The sequence below is a fragment of the Rhopalosiphum padi genome, chromosome 2 (genome assembly GCF_020882245.1).
Source record: "Rhopalosiphum padi isolate XX-2018 chromosome 2, ASM2088224v1, whole genome shotgun sequence".
NCBI lineage: Eukaryota > Metazoa > Arthropoda > Insecta > Hemiptera > Aphididae > Rhopalosiphum > Rhopalosiphum padi.
In genome coordinates this window covers 11,829,144-11,846,730 of record NC_083598.1, presented here as the reverse complement: position 1 = coordinate 11,846,730, position 17,587 = coordinate 11,829,144, and the positions used below count along the sequence as shown (strand labels likewise).

The following is a 17,587-nucleotide window of genomic DNA, read 5'->3' as shown; positions in this document are numbered from 1 at the left end:
TTTGATTAATGCTAATATTTTATTTAAATAATGTTTCAATTACAATAATAACCTTATTCAAATATTCAATGGCTAATTTTAATGTGCCTACATTTTATTTTTGTCTTTTTAAACAATATTTTTTACATGGAATTATTGGCGGTTAATTTGAATATAACTAGTTCTTTGGTTTTGTTGTACTGGAAATATTGTGAAAAATTGCAATCTAATAGCTGTACTTCACACCAATTGTTATTTTGTGATAATAGATCATTGAAGTATTCGTAACACGGAGCGCAAACTTCCAAATCGACTGAACTAAATACATACCTGTTGTCAGAAATAGGTGTTATAGCATTGATTTTAAGTAATATGTAAGTACTAAGTATATATACTAGTATAGTACTATATAGTATATAATATAATAGTTGTACAATAAGAAATTATTATATAATTATATAGATACGTTATAAATTTATTACACATTCAATACCTTTTTTCCATTCCTATATAAGCGGTTTTTCTAGGAGATATTGTCATTATTTTTTTTAGGGTATTGACAAATTGTTTGGTTATGTCATTATCGTAAATCACTAAAAAAAAATTGTATTAAACAATTAATAAATATTAAATATTATTAATTAATATATTATACTATGAGATCATTATTTAAGGTTGGTAACATTAAATACATATTCCGATCGATAGAAAAATAATTTGATTTGCGTTTTTTTTCTGCATAAAGCATTATAGGACATATAATATTAAACTTATTTTGGAAAAATCAAATTTGTAATTTTTTTCTCAAGCATACACTACACACAGTATTACATTCAACAAATTATTTTTGAAATGCACCCTTCTCCCTTTTTGAGATAAAATTTGAATTGAAAATTATTTTTTTAAAGCTAATTTACATAATTTGCTTTTATCTTAAAAATTGAATGACTGAGAATGATCTAAAAATCATATAAAATTAAACAAAGGTTTGAATGTTTGATTAAAAAAATTATATACTTATTAGGTATACTAAATATAACGACATTTTTTTTACTATGCTTAGATGGATAAAAGGTTAAACATTTGGGTTTCAAAAATAAATTTAGTATACTTAATCTTGTGTGTCAATAATAAAAAATTAAGTTAAATTAAAGCATATACGTACGACGAAATATTTATAGTGTTATCTTAAAACGTGATCACAATGTATTATGATGTATATACTTATATAATTATCATTAGGTATAGGTTAATTACTATATCATTTTATCATATATATATATATATATATATATATATATATATATAAATATTTAATTATTTTTATAATTTACAATGTAAATAATGTGTAAATATAACATACCATCTGCAGCTATTAAAATTTGTAAATTTTTTAACTTGTCATAGAGTGCATCAGGCAATTCGGGTTCGTTAAAATTCAAAGGTAAAACTGTTGTGCGACTAACGATTAAATCTTGATTTAAGTTTATGTTTTTTTCAATCATTGACAATATATCTTTGTTATTGATATCTAAAAAAATTTAATTAAATATCATAGAACATTAGTTATAGATATAGTTTTAATTTTTTTATAATATTTGACTATATTATTACAATAAATCATGAGTATAGATTTCTAAAACAACCTATGTATTTTTATAAATCATAATCATCTATTATTATAGTATAATAACCAGGTTTACCTGTAAAAATGACTTCTTTGCAATACATGGCTGCTAAAATTCCAGTTAATCCTACTCCAGAGCCAAGTTCCAATACAATTTGATCATTAGTGAAAATATCCTTGTTTTCCAGAATAAAGTCACCCATTAATAACGCGCTTCGCCACACTTGCATACCGACCATATTTAATAAAGTTCGATTTATATGCTCTATAATACATGCAATAATATATATCAAAATTATGTATAACGGAATCTACAACATTATTACCTATTATAATGCCTTTGGCGAGCGGACTTCTTCGAACCACTAGATCTCCATCTTCATCTACGGACAATTGTTCTGGACAAGGTTTATTTGGTTGGCATTTAAATTTAAATGTGCTCCTAACAACTATTAATACTTGATTATTTATGTAGAAAAAAATGATTTGTCAACCGATTTTACATTTAAAAAAGTCACGTTGTATACATTTACTATTATATTCTGTGGTAAATAAGAGTCGAACACGCCACTATTAGAGAAATACTAGCTGGCTCCGATATTGATACACCTATATGCATGTTAGATTCCTTTACTCTTGAAACTAATATAATTATCGTTTTTATTTATAATTACTTTTGTTTACAAATGTGTACTGATGATTTGACAACATTCCTATTATACATACTATTATGCCACTGAAAAATAATGTTAAAATACACGTAGTTTACAATGTATTGTTTTCTGGTATACCTATATAATATATACTTCTATGCACACACGACGCACTAGGTTTGTATAATATACGATTACATACGATTTACAGCATTACAATAGTAGAATGGTGATAGGTACTAATATTTCTATAATGTATTTTAAAATTTTAAATGGCGAATGCAATAACTATAGTATTATACAATACTGTACATTCTGAAATATCTGAAATATTTTTAATCTTTATGCACTGTCACAGTCACACTGATATATTATATATACATTATAAATAATAAATATCTCAAATTCCATTTCCATTTTGTATAAATCTGTATTCTATATATTGATTATATATTATACAATATTAAATATTATAGTATTATTTAAATAATTTTAAAATTAATTGTATTTTTACAGTATAATCACGTGTAGCATGTATAAATATGTATATCATCAGACATATCTCGGTAGGTCTATGCAAGGCCGTAGTCAGGGGTAGGTTAGGGTTCAGACCCCCCCGAAAATTTTTCATGAAATAAGATTGAATAAAATAATATTTTTATAATTTCATATTTTTTTGTACAAAATATAACATTTTTATACTCTAACCCCCACACCCAAATAAATTTTGCTGGCTAAGGCCTTGGGTAACAAAAAATTGTTGACCATAATCACTTTCCTCTTTCACGAGTTATTCAATTAATATATTTCTAATTTTTAACTTTAATTTTGTTATAAATAAAATTATGTCAAATGTATTTACAACTTTATTGTATGGCAATATATTAATAATAATATGTAATCGACATATATAATATAATACAAAATAATAAGTATAATCGAATTTATCTAATCATGCAGATTATTGAATATTTGGTAGGTGTTAAAAACGGTATAAAAAAACTAAATTGGGTTAGTTAAGTTTTTTAGTTAAGTTAAGTTAAGTCATTTTTCATTAGTTAAATTATAATTTATAAAGTAAATAATAATAATAATACATTATAAGTTATTTCCGTAAATCATTATATGTAATACTATAGTATGTACTATATATGTTGACATGTTGTACAAACACTACAAACAACTATGACTAATATAATAATTAATATGACATAAATATACATAATAAAATAAAAAATTACTGCAATTGATATAATTCCATATATTAATGATTCTGCAGCAATACACGTTTTACTGTTTTACATTTAATTATAAGCTTACCAATAAATGTAAAACAATATTTAGATTAAATGCGAATTTAGTATACCATAGGTAATATAAAAAAAAAATGGTATTTTTTTAATTTTCTAAGTTACTGCAATATACAGTGGTATGTTTCATTATTTATGAATTTCAATATACCTATCCAATGTAAATTTTTTCTATACATTTTCAATATCCAATACAAAATTAATTTAAAAATATTAAAGTGATGTGCCTTTTACCGTATAGAGTATAAACACATATGCCATATGTCCATATGTTTATTGTATATACCTAACTGTATAAGCATTTCTGGTTTGTAAAAGGAGGTCATACTGAAAATATTTAATTCCGTTAAGCTGTATATGACACTATGCGTATATCATCAGTAATAACAATAATGCAAAGAATAACTAGAGCCTAAATACTCATTTAAAAATGATTTTGTTATTTCGATAATTTAATTTAATTTATAATATATTAAATTATCGAGTATAATAAATTCATATTCTATTTTTATCAAGGATCTTTGGCTTAACTAAAGATGAAATTTAGGAGTGATAAAATATTATTTTATTATGCACTTAACTTAATAAAAAGCCATTTTTTTAGATTGTAAAATTTTGATTTTTTATTGGTCATGGTTTTTTAAATTGTAAGTAAGCAATAGCCATGTAAACCAAGTCAAAATTATTGAAAATTATCCAGGGAGCACAAGTATTAATAAAGTCTATAAGATATTCCTTCAAATAACGATTTATTTTTCTTTATTTCATTAAATAATATAGAATATTTTAAATATATAGGTGGATTTAGAGGTTTCTATAATATCTATTTTTATTTCAAAATATTATTTTTATTATACAATTATTCGTTATTTTTGTATGTTTTAGTCATATTTTTCTGAAATTGTCAATTTTATTGTAGCCTGAAAATTAATCGGATTATGTTTAGGTAGTCACAAAAAAAAAAACAATTCTGAATAAAGATCTGTTATTTTTTATTTTATTAGTAAAAATTCACATCTATAAATGACACTAAATAAAGCAAAACATTTTGAAAGTTATACCATGGCCTAATAAATGCTAATAAAAATATTCGGTATACATTTCTGCTGCATATTATTCATTTTTGAATATAAAAAAAAAAAAAATTCAATTTTTAGATTCTAAGCGGATAACGGGATAAATGAATAATTATAATTTTTACAGAAAAATGCTAAGATTTTTAACTTTGATTTGGTGGTATTTGGTAGTAAATTTGAGGAAGAGGGGGGTAAAGAAAAAATTATTCGGTAAAAGTTATTACTTGGAACAGTTGGAATATATATTTTACTATACGTAATTAGATTTATTTTTAGATACTACCTATTTATACCATAAGTTCATAACCCTATTCATACTGTTTTACGGTAAGCTACCCTATTGACTCAAAAGATAATAATAATATAAATATAAATATGTATTATTATAATAATTAAATATTAATAATATGAAATGTGTATTTGGTGATTTAAGCTGACAGATCGTCTCCGCTCGGAATCATTTTTCGTATACAATGCTATATCCCCAGGACCCCAGATATATTAAATTTAAATTTAACACATCCAATATCCATTACAGTGATCCACTAGACACCATTTATGCAGCATACCGATATCAATTTGCCCTTATTTTAACAGGTTAACATAACTATTTATTAATTGTATTACATATTATCTAATTGTTCATATTGTGGCTATATAATACAGTAAAGTAGGTACTATAAGTCTATAACTATATGTATAGTATAAGATATAATATAGATTACACATACACTATAATCTACTATAAGACTTCTGATAAAAATGTGTATTATTAAATTATATTTACTTATTTTACTTAAAAAATAAGATAAGGTATAAACTATGTATATTTGGCCAAAATATTGATTTACGTAACATCGTACACTTTTAAAGAGAAGTTTGAAGTAAGTAGTTTTAATCATCTAATACTTTTATGCCTATGCGGCTATGCTCCTAAATTTGTATTAATAATATGAGTTATAGTTATGAATATAATATGTTACATGTACATAAATAATCATGTACTCGTATCATACTTTATACATTTATATATTTTCAAGTATTGAAAATAAGTTATTTTATGAAATTAATAAAGTTTTAAAGATATTTAAAATTTAAAAATACAAAATACCTACTAAAACTCGATTTTGTAAAAAGTAGTAAATTCTCGTATGAAAAAACTTATATTTAGGTTCATCTATTTTATGATAAATTAATAATAGCTACCTAAAGCGATTAGATAAAATCAATATAATAGGTATAGCTACTGTAACTATTATAATTTATAACCATTGATTACTAGTATTACTAGTATCACTTAGTATACTAGTATTTATAATCAATGCTATAACATCTATATTAATTATTAGGCTATAATTTATATTTTAAATTAGATATTGGTATACTGCAATTTATACATATAAACGGTATCATTTTAAGCATTATATTAAGTTGAATTAATTTTATTTAAACAGTTGGATAGAGCCGATAGAGGTTGAATACATATATTATAAATATTTGTTGAATTTTAAATTTTACATATATTATTATGGTATTGTGTACCTATAATACAACTTATATAGATAGTTATATGTTTTATGTTTATCCATGATTCAAAATGAAATGATATATTTACTGTATACTGATGGCTACTAATACGTTTATAAAATAATATACCTACGATTAACTGGGTGTCTGGGTTTACATTTAATCATTTCCATTATTAGACCTATAGTATTTATTATTAGTTATTACTAATGGTTAAAAAAAAACTTACTTTTTATGTCATGAGTATCACTAGATTCTTGTTCCTCGTTCATTTCTAGAAATAGTTCCGACTGTAAAGTACGAGTATTTGTAGTGGTACCTGTAGTCTCCATATTTTGTATTTTGTCAGATTAAATGAAACGATTTTATCATATTTGTACAAACATCTTATAACACCATTATATCTAAAAGAACATAATAATACATTTAATTAATGCTCATTGATATCATACATTTAAATAAGCAAATAAGCAAATAAGAATAGCCAGGACTCTATTAAAAGTACCTATGCCAAAAAAAAAAAAAATAATAAAAAAAATACGCTCAGGGTTTGTGATATGATTATTATAGCCAACTAACGCGGCCAACTTTATTATACTGCACATTTGTTTTATTGTCCTCAATTCCTCAATAAGTATATAATGTTTAAGTGACCAGTATTATCATTTTAAAAGAGTATATTTATAAACGTATATACGTGTGTTTATTTTTTAATTAAATTGTTTTCATAATTTAAATTTATATAAATTAAGCATATAAAAACTGGTCTTATAATTATTTTGAAACTTTTCAACTCATTTAAAGGAAAAAGAATAAGATCAAGATTTCGAATAAAGAATAGAAATCAAAGCGTATACAATTATATTATTAATATAATTAAAGTACATGATTGTATAAGGTATATAAGGTAAAAGATAAAATTAAAATTTTAAATGTTTCGAATTGTTTTTGTAAAATAAAAAAAAATAGAACTATAGGGATTATAGCGAGACCAGACAAGTCAAGTGTAATAACTAATAGCTGGTAAAGAGTCAAAATCGTATATTGAGGAATGAGTACCTAGTTATATTTAATTTTTGATCCAGCAAGAAAACACACAGATTCTGATTTTGGGGATACGCAGAACTTATCATTTGCCCCCTGTGTGTTCCTTCGCTAAACAGACAAAACATTTAATATAAAAAAATTTAATGTATACTGTATACAGTAAAGTCATCACTCACTAACTCATAGTGAATACAATCTAAAATGTATAAAAAGATATTTAATACGATGTAGATGAGAAATTTTTAATTAACAACTTATGAGACATTTTATGGTTTATAATACATTTTCAAGTATTTCTACCCAGCAAATATAATTTTCTATCGACAATTATAAAAAAAAAAACTAAAAAAATTTCTTATGCCTATAAATAGTTTAAAAAAAGCGAAATTTTATTGTACATATAGAAAACGATAATATAAATATTTATAGCAAACAAATTTTAAGTATCTACAGTTATATTAAAAAAATAAAATCGATTTGTTCGTGTTTCTCAATTATAAAAATAAGTACTGGGAATCAAAAAACAAACTAAATCTAATTAGTTGTTTAAAACAACCCCAATTTTTTTAAAACGAAGCAGGTTATCGAAAACTTAGCGTATACTCAATACTCACACAGAAAAAATACACATCATGATAAAATCAACACATTTATCACTCCGATCAGAATCTATAAAATATTTTCTATCTAACCCGTCCTAACCCATTTACGTGTAGTATTACGTAATTTTAATAATTAAACAGATTATATATACTATGTAATCATCATATATATGATTATTGTATACATTATCATTACATTATTATACATTTAGGTATACATTATCCAAATCATCCGAAATCATGAATCTTATAATTTACATAGGTACACAATTTACTATTATATTTTAATATTAAATACACAGACTGTATTATAATACTGCAGCAATTTAATTTATTATAAGAATTGAAAAAAAAATTAAATGTTTATTTGTTTTATATTTTTATTTTTGTATAGATTTCATAATAATTAATCAATATACAGACTCTTTATAGATTTTGTATTATAATTAACAAAATAAAAATATCACTGATGACTAGTAATGTACAAATTATAAATTTTTCTTATAAATATTAAAATAGCACCGATATTTTTTGAACCATCGGCAAGATAGAATATCTTAATATATTCTCTAGGTTGTACTTGTATATTATGAGTTAGAGACAGCCAGTAATTCGTATAGGAATGGTAGGTAAGCACTACATAAGCAGAATGTAATATTCAAATTATGCCGGTCACCGATGTCCCCGTGACCCCGCCCCGCGCCTACCAACTATGACAGACTTAACGTTAAATGGTCTAGATGTAACTTAAATTTGAAGTTTTAAAATTGTATTGCTTGAACATGGGCGTCCGCGTCCCCATACGGCATACATTGTTCTTAGGAGGGGAGACAAAATTAATTTAAAAAATAAATGAAAATTTTTTTTATACATTTTATTTATATAATACATTATTATGTTCCGTCATTATTACATTAAATTATTAAAATTAGGTACCTACAAATAATGCTTTGGAAAACAAATTTAAAATCCTAAGGAGGAAGTACCCTGTCATGCCCCCCCTGGGGACGGCCATGTTACTGAAAGAGATCCGTCACAAATGGATAGTCTACCTATGTACCTGTATAGTATGTAGGCATAAAGATTTTCCATAAGGAAATACAAATATTAGGTACCTACGAATACTAGTGAGCAGTAGATGTGATTTCATATAATATAAATATATAATAGATGTTAAAGAAATATCTATACAGGGACGGATTTAAGTATGTGGTAGCCCTTGTGCGGAAGTATTTGGGGGGGGGGGGGCATCCGGGCATAATCTATAAACAAATGATCACATTTTATTATTAAATAACATTTAATATTTTCAACTCACTACTCGCAAAACTAATTACCAGTAGTTTAAGTTTATATTATACAATTTTTTTTAAATTTAAATTAAATACATTTTTTTATATTTAACATTAAAATATTAAATAATTACTAAACTGTGGGGGTCCTAAGCTTTAGTCTAATTAGCCCTTTCTAAATCCGGCCCTGTATCTATGGTTGCTACCAGTTACATACCGGCCTATATTGAAATCTGGATGAGTAACCACTATTTATGCACTTAACGTTGGATCATTGAAAATTTCGTATTAAGAAAAATCAAGAAAATACATATGGTGTATAATGTGTATAAAGGCACCTTATATTATTATTCTTTCGACTACGTGTAATGGTCACAGTACTTTACGAAATTAATAATAACATTATCATTATGTTTTTTTTGACGTGTCTGAATTGAGATAAGTAAGATAAGAGCACCGACTGTTGAGCATTAAGTGCGTTGAGTGAGAGAGAGGAAACGCAGACGACGTACGCTACAATTATTGGCTCGAAAATGTGTTCGCGTGTACACTGCGCCCGCGGACCAATGATAGGGCACCACGAGCCAGCACGAACATTTTGTTTACATCATCAACATTTTATCAGCGGCGAACAACACCGCACGACGCACATTTTTCCGTCGCTATTCGCACAACCAACGCAGAAGTGGTCGTCGTAGTCCCATCAGTGTAATACTTGTTAGATCCGTTAAGTTTTTTTTTTTAGTTTTATACGTCGTTTTAAAATTTTACGTACACGTCAAATCTTCATTATAATCCAGCACTCTCCGGTAAGTACTTAAAGTCCTCGGTGTCGTCAACGGCTGTCGTATTATATTTTATAGGTCGATCTCAACATCTCGTTTGCTGTACTGTCGTAACTGTACAATATTGTAATAATTACCTGTGGTTAACGGTGACCCACCACTTACTCACCTTTTATGTTGTTCTCTTTATGATGCATGTTTTTGTATTTTCTTTTCTGCAGAATCGAATCGACATGATCCTTCACGTAGCGTTTGCAGCGTTCCTGTTTGTAAACTCGGCGATCGCCGACGCCGGTGTCCAGGAACAGGTGGCCGTCGAATCTGACGAGGGCGTACTTGTGTTAACAAAAGACAACTTCCAAAGTATTGTCTCGTCGTCCGAATATCTACTCGTCAAATTCTGTGAGTAAAAATTTTGTTCATGTTGTTTACAAACGTTAAAACTGTTTCATTTTAAAGGTTAGAAAACGTCATCACGACCCATCTAATTTAGTGATTTTACTGTATGACACATAGGTTTTTCCATTGATCGAGAAACATATTTTTCAGAGTGGGGGGAGGGTCTTTGTGGCTTTGGTTTTTTATTTAATTGTAATATCTAAACAGTACACAATATTATATTGAATATAGTTTTTAAATAAAAAGGTGGTCAATTTTGTAAGTTCTTACTTTTAGGTAGTTGAAATTCTTAATTTTTATGTATAATTTCAAATGAAATATAAAGAATACAATTTTGAATAATTAATGAATAGTAAAAATATAAATGTGATCAGTGTTTTTATCTCGTCTGTACATATTTAGATATTATCCTCTACACCTATTTTTATTCAATGAAAAGAATACTATTTATTGACTATTTTACCTACTCTTAACGCTTTTATATTTTAACAAATACTTTATAATTTCTCTTGATGAATAGGGAAGTTTTATATATAGACTAAAGGTATTAACATTTGATATGTGACAATCTGTGATTAAATAGATTAATATACTTTCTTTTAAACTTCTATAGCTTTTAAAGAAAAATTGTTCAATTTTTATAACTCTAATTCATAAATATGAAATAATACAAATTAACCAATGATGGCATTAGCAATCCATTCTTATATCTTAAAACATTTAGTATTATTTTATAGAGAAAATAGATATTTTAATAATTGTTTATAAAGTTAACAGATAAAAATAAACTGCAAAGCTTATTATTATTTAAGTGGCTTTATTAAATTATTAGTTATATTTTTAATTTTCATATCTGATAAAACCATTTATTGAATATGGTCATCATAAATAGATTCAAGCAACTGATATTATATTAAACTGTATTTATAGGATGGTGTTATCAAAATATTAATAACATAATTTCTTATTAGTCAAGTTTATCTGTTAATTTATTATAATGAATAATTATATTGATGTTGATTATAATTTATATTATATAGCTATTATTTTAAAAAATGTCATCCTACTATTTAACTATTTACATTCTATAATTAATGCTTTAGAGTAAATATTTTACTAGCTATAACCTGTATCATAAATTTTAGTACCATATATTTGACTATAAACATATTTTTTTTCACAAAAATTGAAGTATTTTGAACTATTGAAGTATTAAACTATGCATTTTTTTTTGGCTTAATTTTTCATACTAATATAAAAACTGATAAAAGAAAAAACATTTTTTTAATTTTGTCTGACCTAATATGTTACCAATTATAATTTCATTACAATTTGTATTCAAATTGTATTTTATTATTGTTTTTATTTTTTGAAAGTTTCAAGTTTCTTAATAATTTTTTATTGTTGAAAAAAAATAGAATTTTTAAATATTTATTTGTTTGTATAATGTTTAATAAAATATCTTGTTATTAATATTTCTTTTATTATTATTTAAATTAAAATGTATATCTATGGGATTGGTACTATTAAAATTGATAACCAATAACTAAAATTTATCTTTATAAATAATAACCATATAATTAATTACTTTGTGTGTGTACTGTAATATTGATTAAATTTTTTTTTATCTATAAATTATAATGTAATAGCAGTCATATTTAACAACTAATTTCTATGTTCAGAATAAAATATTTTTAATGTTAACTGTATTTTTAATTATCATGAATATTAAATTTGTTTTTTTTTGAAAATCGTTTTACTTTTTAGTAATTGTATATATCATTTTTTTTTAAATATTGGTATTTGTACAGTATAACATTTTCAAGTATAAAATTGTATACTTAACCTAGATGTCCCATATTTATATATCTATGGAAAAAAATTGATTGTATGTGTTTAAATATCTGTGCATCATACTTGACAAACATTTAGGCTAAAGCAGTGGCGTATATAGTGGGGGGGGGTTAGGGGTTCAAACTTCCCTGAAGTGTATGGTTAGTACGGGCCTTGATTTTGAATGGAAATGTTTTTAACACCCCCCCCCCCCCCCTGAAATTATTTTCTTTATACACCATTGAGCTAAAGCCTCTACTGTAATGCTAAATGTAAAACCTTAAAATTTATTTACATTAACTACATCAAATCCAACAATTTTAATTTATACCAAATCAATATATTTTATTAATTAATACATTTTGTTAAGGTACAATTTATTTTCATTTGGCTCTATGCGACTAGAACAAAAAAAGCTATTAACTAATTAAAAACTATTAAAAAAAAAAAAAAAAATCAGTCAAAACAACTTCAACTTTGTTTTAATATTATACATATTAATTTTCTTTTATACTAATTCAAAAGTAAATTAATTTTTTTATAAGTGTAGGAAGATATTTAAATTATAATAATAAATAAAAATAAGTTAATGATTAGATTTTATAAGTTTTAGGGTATTAAAATATATAATATTTATGCTAATATAAAATATAAATGTTATGTTAAATTTATTTATTATATGCCTTTTTCAGTAGATTTATTAATGATATTTATTAATGTGGATCATATATTATAATGTCCTATATCAAGTTTGTAACTAATTAGAAAGTAAATCAGTATTCTATGAAATTAATGAAAATTGTATCGGAACTCATCATTTTTTAAAACTTTGTGTATAATCCTTATTTGTTTGCTGTAGATGTTGGTTATAAGAACATAAGAATTATAAAAATTAAAGTTTTTACTCAATGAATTTAAATTTTGTTATTATTTTTAAACTTTATTTATTATTTTATAATTTTGTTTTATGTACATTTTGTAGATGCACCATGGTGTGGTCATTGCAAACAATTAGCACCAGAATATGCAAATGCAGCTCAACATTTAGCCCAGAATGAAATACCAGTTAAATTGGGCAAAGTAGATGCTACTATTGAGAGTGACTTAGCTGAACAGTTTGGTATCCGAGGATATCCAACTTTGAAGTTCTTTAAAAGTGGAAAACCAATTGACTACTCAGGTATACAAAAAATAATTTTTTTTCTGATTGATAGTGTTATTGAAATTGTCATTTTATAATAATTATTTTGTATTTTAACAATGCAGGTGGCCGAACTAAGGATGAAATCATCCAATGGGTAATAAAGAAGTCTGGCCCAGCTTCAAAAGCTTTGAACTCAGAAGAAGAATTCAAATCGTTCATCGAGGGAAAACATGTTGCTATTGTTGGTTATTTCGAAAATTTGGAATCAGATGCAGCAAAAATATTTTCAGAACTGGCTGATTCTGTTGATGATCATCCATTTGGTATTGTATCAGATTATTCTAAATTTCCTGATTTAGAACACAAGGATACATTTGTTTTATATAAAGATGTAAGCTTTAAAATGTTAACATATAATTTTTTTACTATAGTATTATTTATAAATTTTGATTTTAATTTTAGTTTGATGAAAAGAAAGTTGTATTTGAAGAAGAGATTTCCAATGTTGAAGACATCAAGACATTTATTTTTGTTCATTCATTGCCTCCTATTATAGAATTCAACCAAGAAACTGCCCAAAAAATATTTGGTGGTCAGATTAAGAGTCATTTATTACTCTTCTTATCTAAAAAAGAAGGACACTTCGAAAAATTCATTGATAACATTAAGCCTGTTGCACTTGACTTCAGAGGAAAAGTAAATTAAATTGTATTTATTGATTCATACAAGTTAATTAATTTGATTAAATTGTATTTCTTTAGATTGTGTTTGTTACTATTGATGCTGATGAAGAAGAACATCAAAGGATTTTGGAGTTCTTTGGAATGAAAAAGAATGAAGTACCAAGCATGAGAGCAATCAAACTTGAAGATGATATGACCAAATTTAAACCAGAATCTTCCGAATTAACTGGAGAAAATGTAAAGAAATTCGTCTCAGATTTTGTTGAAGGAAAAGTTAAGGTATGATGAATGATAATTACTAATTATTTTATTTGCTATTGATTATTGTTTTTGACAAAACATTTTTTTTTTAGCAACATTTACTTTCTGAAGAATTACCTGAAGATTGGAACAAGACCCCAGTCTGGACTTTGACTGCTACTAACTTTGATAGTGTAGCTTTAGATTCAACTAAGAATGTTCTTGTGGAATTTTACGCCCCGTGGTGTGGACATTGTAAACAGCTCGCTCCAATTTTCGACAAAGTAAACAAATAAAAATCTAATGTATTTATTACTTAAATCAAGTTTTTATTCGTATTAATTTTATATTTTAGGTTGGAGAATATTTTGGTGATAAAGATGATATTATCATTGCCAAAATGGATGCTACAGTTAATGAACTTGAGCATACCAAAATTTCCAGCTTCCCCACACTAACCTTCTATCCAAAGGGAGATAATCCAAAAGTATGTTAAGACATTTTTTTATTTGTTAAACTTAATTTTTCTAACTATGAGCTTTCAACTATAAATTCACATTATATACATTTTAAAACATTGTAGAATATTCTTTTACGAAATATTTCATTAATGAATTAAATTTTTTAGGCCATTGAATATAATGGAGACAGAACATTAGAAGCAATCATTAAGTTTATTGAAGCTGATGGAAAACAAGAAAGTTCTTCTAGCACATCGGTAATTATAATTTTTGAATCAATATGTTATTTCTACAAAAGATTAATACTTAATAGCCATCCTCGCTAATGAGTCAAACATTTTTATATTCAAATTTTTACCTTTAACAATATTAAAATTTTGATTTGAAATTGTATATAATCATGGCTATACTTCCATGTCCAAACAAATTAAAAAAATTATTTTTAAAATATTTCAACTATAAATAGGTCACCCTTATTTGATACATGCTTGTGTAAAAAATAAAAATCATAAAAAAATTATTAAATAAAAATGTTATTTTACAGAGTGAGGAAGGAGAAGAAGAAGAAGAAGAACGTGAGAAGCCTAAAGATGAGTTGTAGATACTAATTGTAAAGAAATGTTTATAATTATTATTAATTTTTTTGTTCCATCTTACTCGTGAAAAACTTCAGCACATTAGAGGTTCAACAATTGAACTAATATCTAATTGTGTATATATAGCTAATTTTGGTTGTATTTGCATTATTTAATTTCTACAAAATTGGTATTATTACAATTGTATGAAAAACAATTTTAATTTAATTTTCATAATGTACCCTTTCTCAAGACTGTCATAGATGGTTCTGAAATTGACTTCTTAAGAACCATATTATTTTAAATCAATGTCTATGATGTTTCTTTGATAAGTAAAATAAAAATAATAAAATTAATATTTATATTTTTAATTAATTCATGAATCACTATTTTAAGTTATAGTTAAAAACGTTTATTTATTAAACCACAATTACTCAAATTCTAGAGTAATTTAATTTATAGATCTTTTACTAATTTTATATACTAATAATAACATTGATTTCTGAAATTAATTGTAATGGTAAAGTTTAGCCATAGATATTTATTTATACTTTGATACAAATCATCATATATATATTTATATTTTTTTTTACATTTGTTATGTATTAAAAACAAGCGTGGGTGTATTTTTATTTTAACATCACAAAAATTCATATTTTTACTTCATTTGGTTTGTTAAAATGTTATCTTTTTGTAGTTACTTTAAAATAAATGCTTTATGATTTAATATAACATATTTTTAATTTATTATGGTGGTTTAAAGGACACATTTTTAAAGACAGTACAACGATATTCAAAAATGTGATAGATTAATGGCATGTGAGTTTAATTTAGTTATTTTTAGTCAGTGTATAATTGCTACACGTGAGACGAAATTTTACCAAATAATTGTTTTCTGATGATAATGTTTAATACTAAGTGCTAAATTGTACTTATATTATGATATAATTTTTAATTCCCAGAAATGTTAATACAAAAATATATGATATATTATCAAAACACTTAAAATATAAGATTCATTTTATAAATTATAGTCATAACCTTTTAGCTAGATACTTAAAGGTAAATATTATCAATTATGTTTTGTTAAGAAATGTTCCAAATATTTCATGTAATCCTACATTGTAATGTTAATGTTCTATAAAATATGAATTGAACAGATAATACTAAAGAATATATATTTTCTAAATTAGTTTTTATCATCATACTGACCTTACCCTTTCCTTTCAGGTGTTTTCCATATGAAACATTTATGAACTATTTTTATTGAAATCTTGAATAAATCTAAAACAAATTAACTAGCACCTTGAACATGGGCATTCCTGTACTGTTTTCAAAAGGGGAGGAGGCAACCGATTTATTTTTATTATATACAATTTTGATCATATGTAATTATTTTGTTGAGAATTTAATTGTCTGTAGTAAAGAAGTCTATGTGCAAAATGTATCAATAATATTGAACTTTTTAAAATTACTTTAAAAAGTAATAACTATTAACTAATAAGTAATAAGCATTTAAGCGACAAAGGCAAGATAGACCTATGTGAGAAGTCTAAAGTATATTATAATAAAATCAATGGGTATTTTTAACTTTAACCAAAATGCATCTTGTTATGATTGTTGGTGTGTGGAGTGGAGACAAAAATGTTCTAGTGTTAGGGTTGCCATTATATTTTTAGACTAATTCCGGACTTCAAAGTTCTGCTTCAGGGGGGGGAGATGATACCAGGGACCAGCGCTAGGTATTACATGTGAACTAATTAATACACGAATAAAAATAATATTTATAAAACTACATTTAGTAATACCTTATTACCAATCGTTTATTTTATACAGACAACGATAATGATAAGTCATCGCCTGTCGTGAAAGATGTGTTTTATTGATCTTTTAAATGATTTAAAAAATATGGTAATAATAAGGTAATAATATTATTATGCATTTATGCTGTTTTTGGGTGATGTACCTATGTGGCCTATAGTAAGGGAGTATTTGAGTTGAGTCCATGGGGGGGGATACAAACTAAAAATAATTTACAGTTGATTATAAAATTCGGTAGAGCTCTAGCCCCCCCTCCCCCCACTAAAAAATATGTACAATATAATAAAATCATAAAACATTATTTATTCTAATTTAATTAATGAAGTTTGAACAAATAATATCTTTGGACCTACTAGTATTGTCTAATAAGGAAAAAATGTAATAAACTTTAAATAAAATATGTTTTGAAATTTGTAAAATAAGAAAAAAATCTTTTATGAAAATAAACAAAAATCATTGCATTAAAGTTGAGTCAAACAAATTCATCTGTTCATTACTAAACACAATTACTTTAATTTATATTTATGAAATGT

The 17,587-nt window shown here is 25.1% G+C and overlaps 2 protein-coding genes across 4 annotated transcripts; one reads left to right on the top strand and one right to left on the bottom strand.

The window, feature by feature from the left end:
• LOC132920258 (methyltransferase-like protein 22) lies at nt 1-10,206 on the bottom strand. 3 transcript variants are annotated; one of them, XM_060982504.1, is made up of 7 exons: nt 10,068-10,206; nt 6,402-6,576; nt 1,933-2,055; nt 1,683-1,871; nt 1,343-1,510; nt 473-572; nt 1-309 (listed from the first exon to the last, which is right to left on the bottom strand). In XM_060982504.1, exons 2-7 carry the CDS (start codon nt 6,502-6,504, stop codon nt 123-125), a joined length of 870 nt encoding a protein of 289 aa, XP_060838487.1. In that variant the 5' UTR covers nt 6,505-6,576; nt 10,068-10,206; the 3' UTR covers nt 1-122. The 3 variants fall into 3 exon arrangements, with proteins under 3 accessions (XP_060838487.1, XP_060838486.1, XP_060838488.1); XM_060982503.1 differs by lacking the exon at nt 10,068-10,206 and adding an exon at nt 9,331-9,597; XM_060982505.1 differs by lacking the exon at nt 10,068-10,206 and adding an exon at nt 7,232-7,314.
• Nucleotides 10,132-15,591, top strand: LOC132920257 (protein disulfide-isomerase). The gene is made up of 9 exons (XM_060982502.1): nt 10,132-10,300; nt 13,113-13,310; nt 13,397-13,665; nt 13,737-13,970; nt 14,036-14,236; nt 14,311-14,481; nt 14,553-14,684; nt 14,826-14,915; nt 15,203-15,591. Exons 1-9 carry the CDS (start codon nt 10,132-10,134, stop codon nt 15,257-15,259), a joined length of 1,521 nt encoding a protein of 506 aa, XP_060838485.1. The 3' UTR covers nt 15,260-15,591.
• The last annotated feature ends 1,996 nt before the right edge of the window (nt 15,592-17,587 follow it).

Excerpts from the sequence above, each read along its gene's own strand:
- LOC132920258 (XM_060982504.1), bottom strand. The coding sequence starts at position 6,504 with ATGGAGACTACAGGTACCACTACAAATACTCGTACTTTACAGTCGGAA. Across the intron at positions 2,056-6,401 it reads TGATACTCATGACATAAAAA|TTGTTAGGAGCACATTTAAA; the intron begins GTAAGTTTTTTT and ends AAGTATTAATAG. Across the intron at positions 310-472 it reads TATATAGGAATGGAAAAAAG|GTATGTATTTAGTTCAGTCG; the intron begins GTATTGAATGTG and ends TTCTGACAACAG.
- LOC132920257 (XM_060982502.1), top strand. The coding sequence starts at position 10,132 with ATGATCCTTCACGTAGCGTTTGCAGCGTTCCTGTTTGTAAACTCGGCG. Across the intron at positions 10,301-13,112 it reads ATATCTACTCGTCAAATTCT|ATGCACCATGGTGTGGTCAT; the intron begins GTGAGTAAAAAT and ends TACATTTTGTAG. Across the intron at positions 14,237-14,310 it reads TTGTTGAAGGAAAAGTTAAG|CAACATTTACTTTCTGAAGA; the intron begins GTATGATGAATG and ends TTTTTTTTTTAG.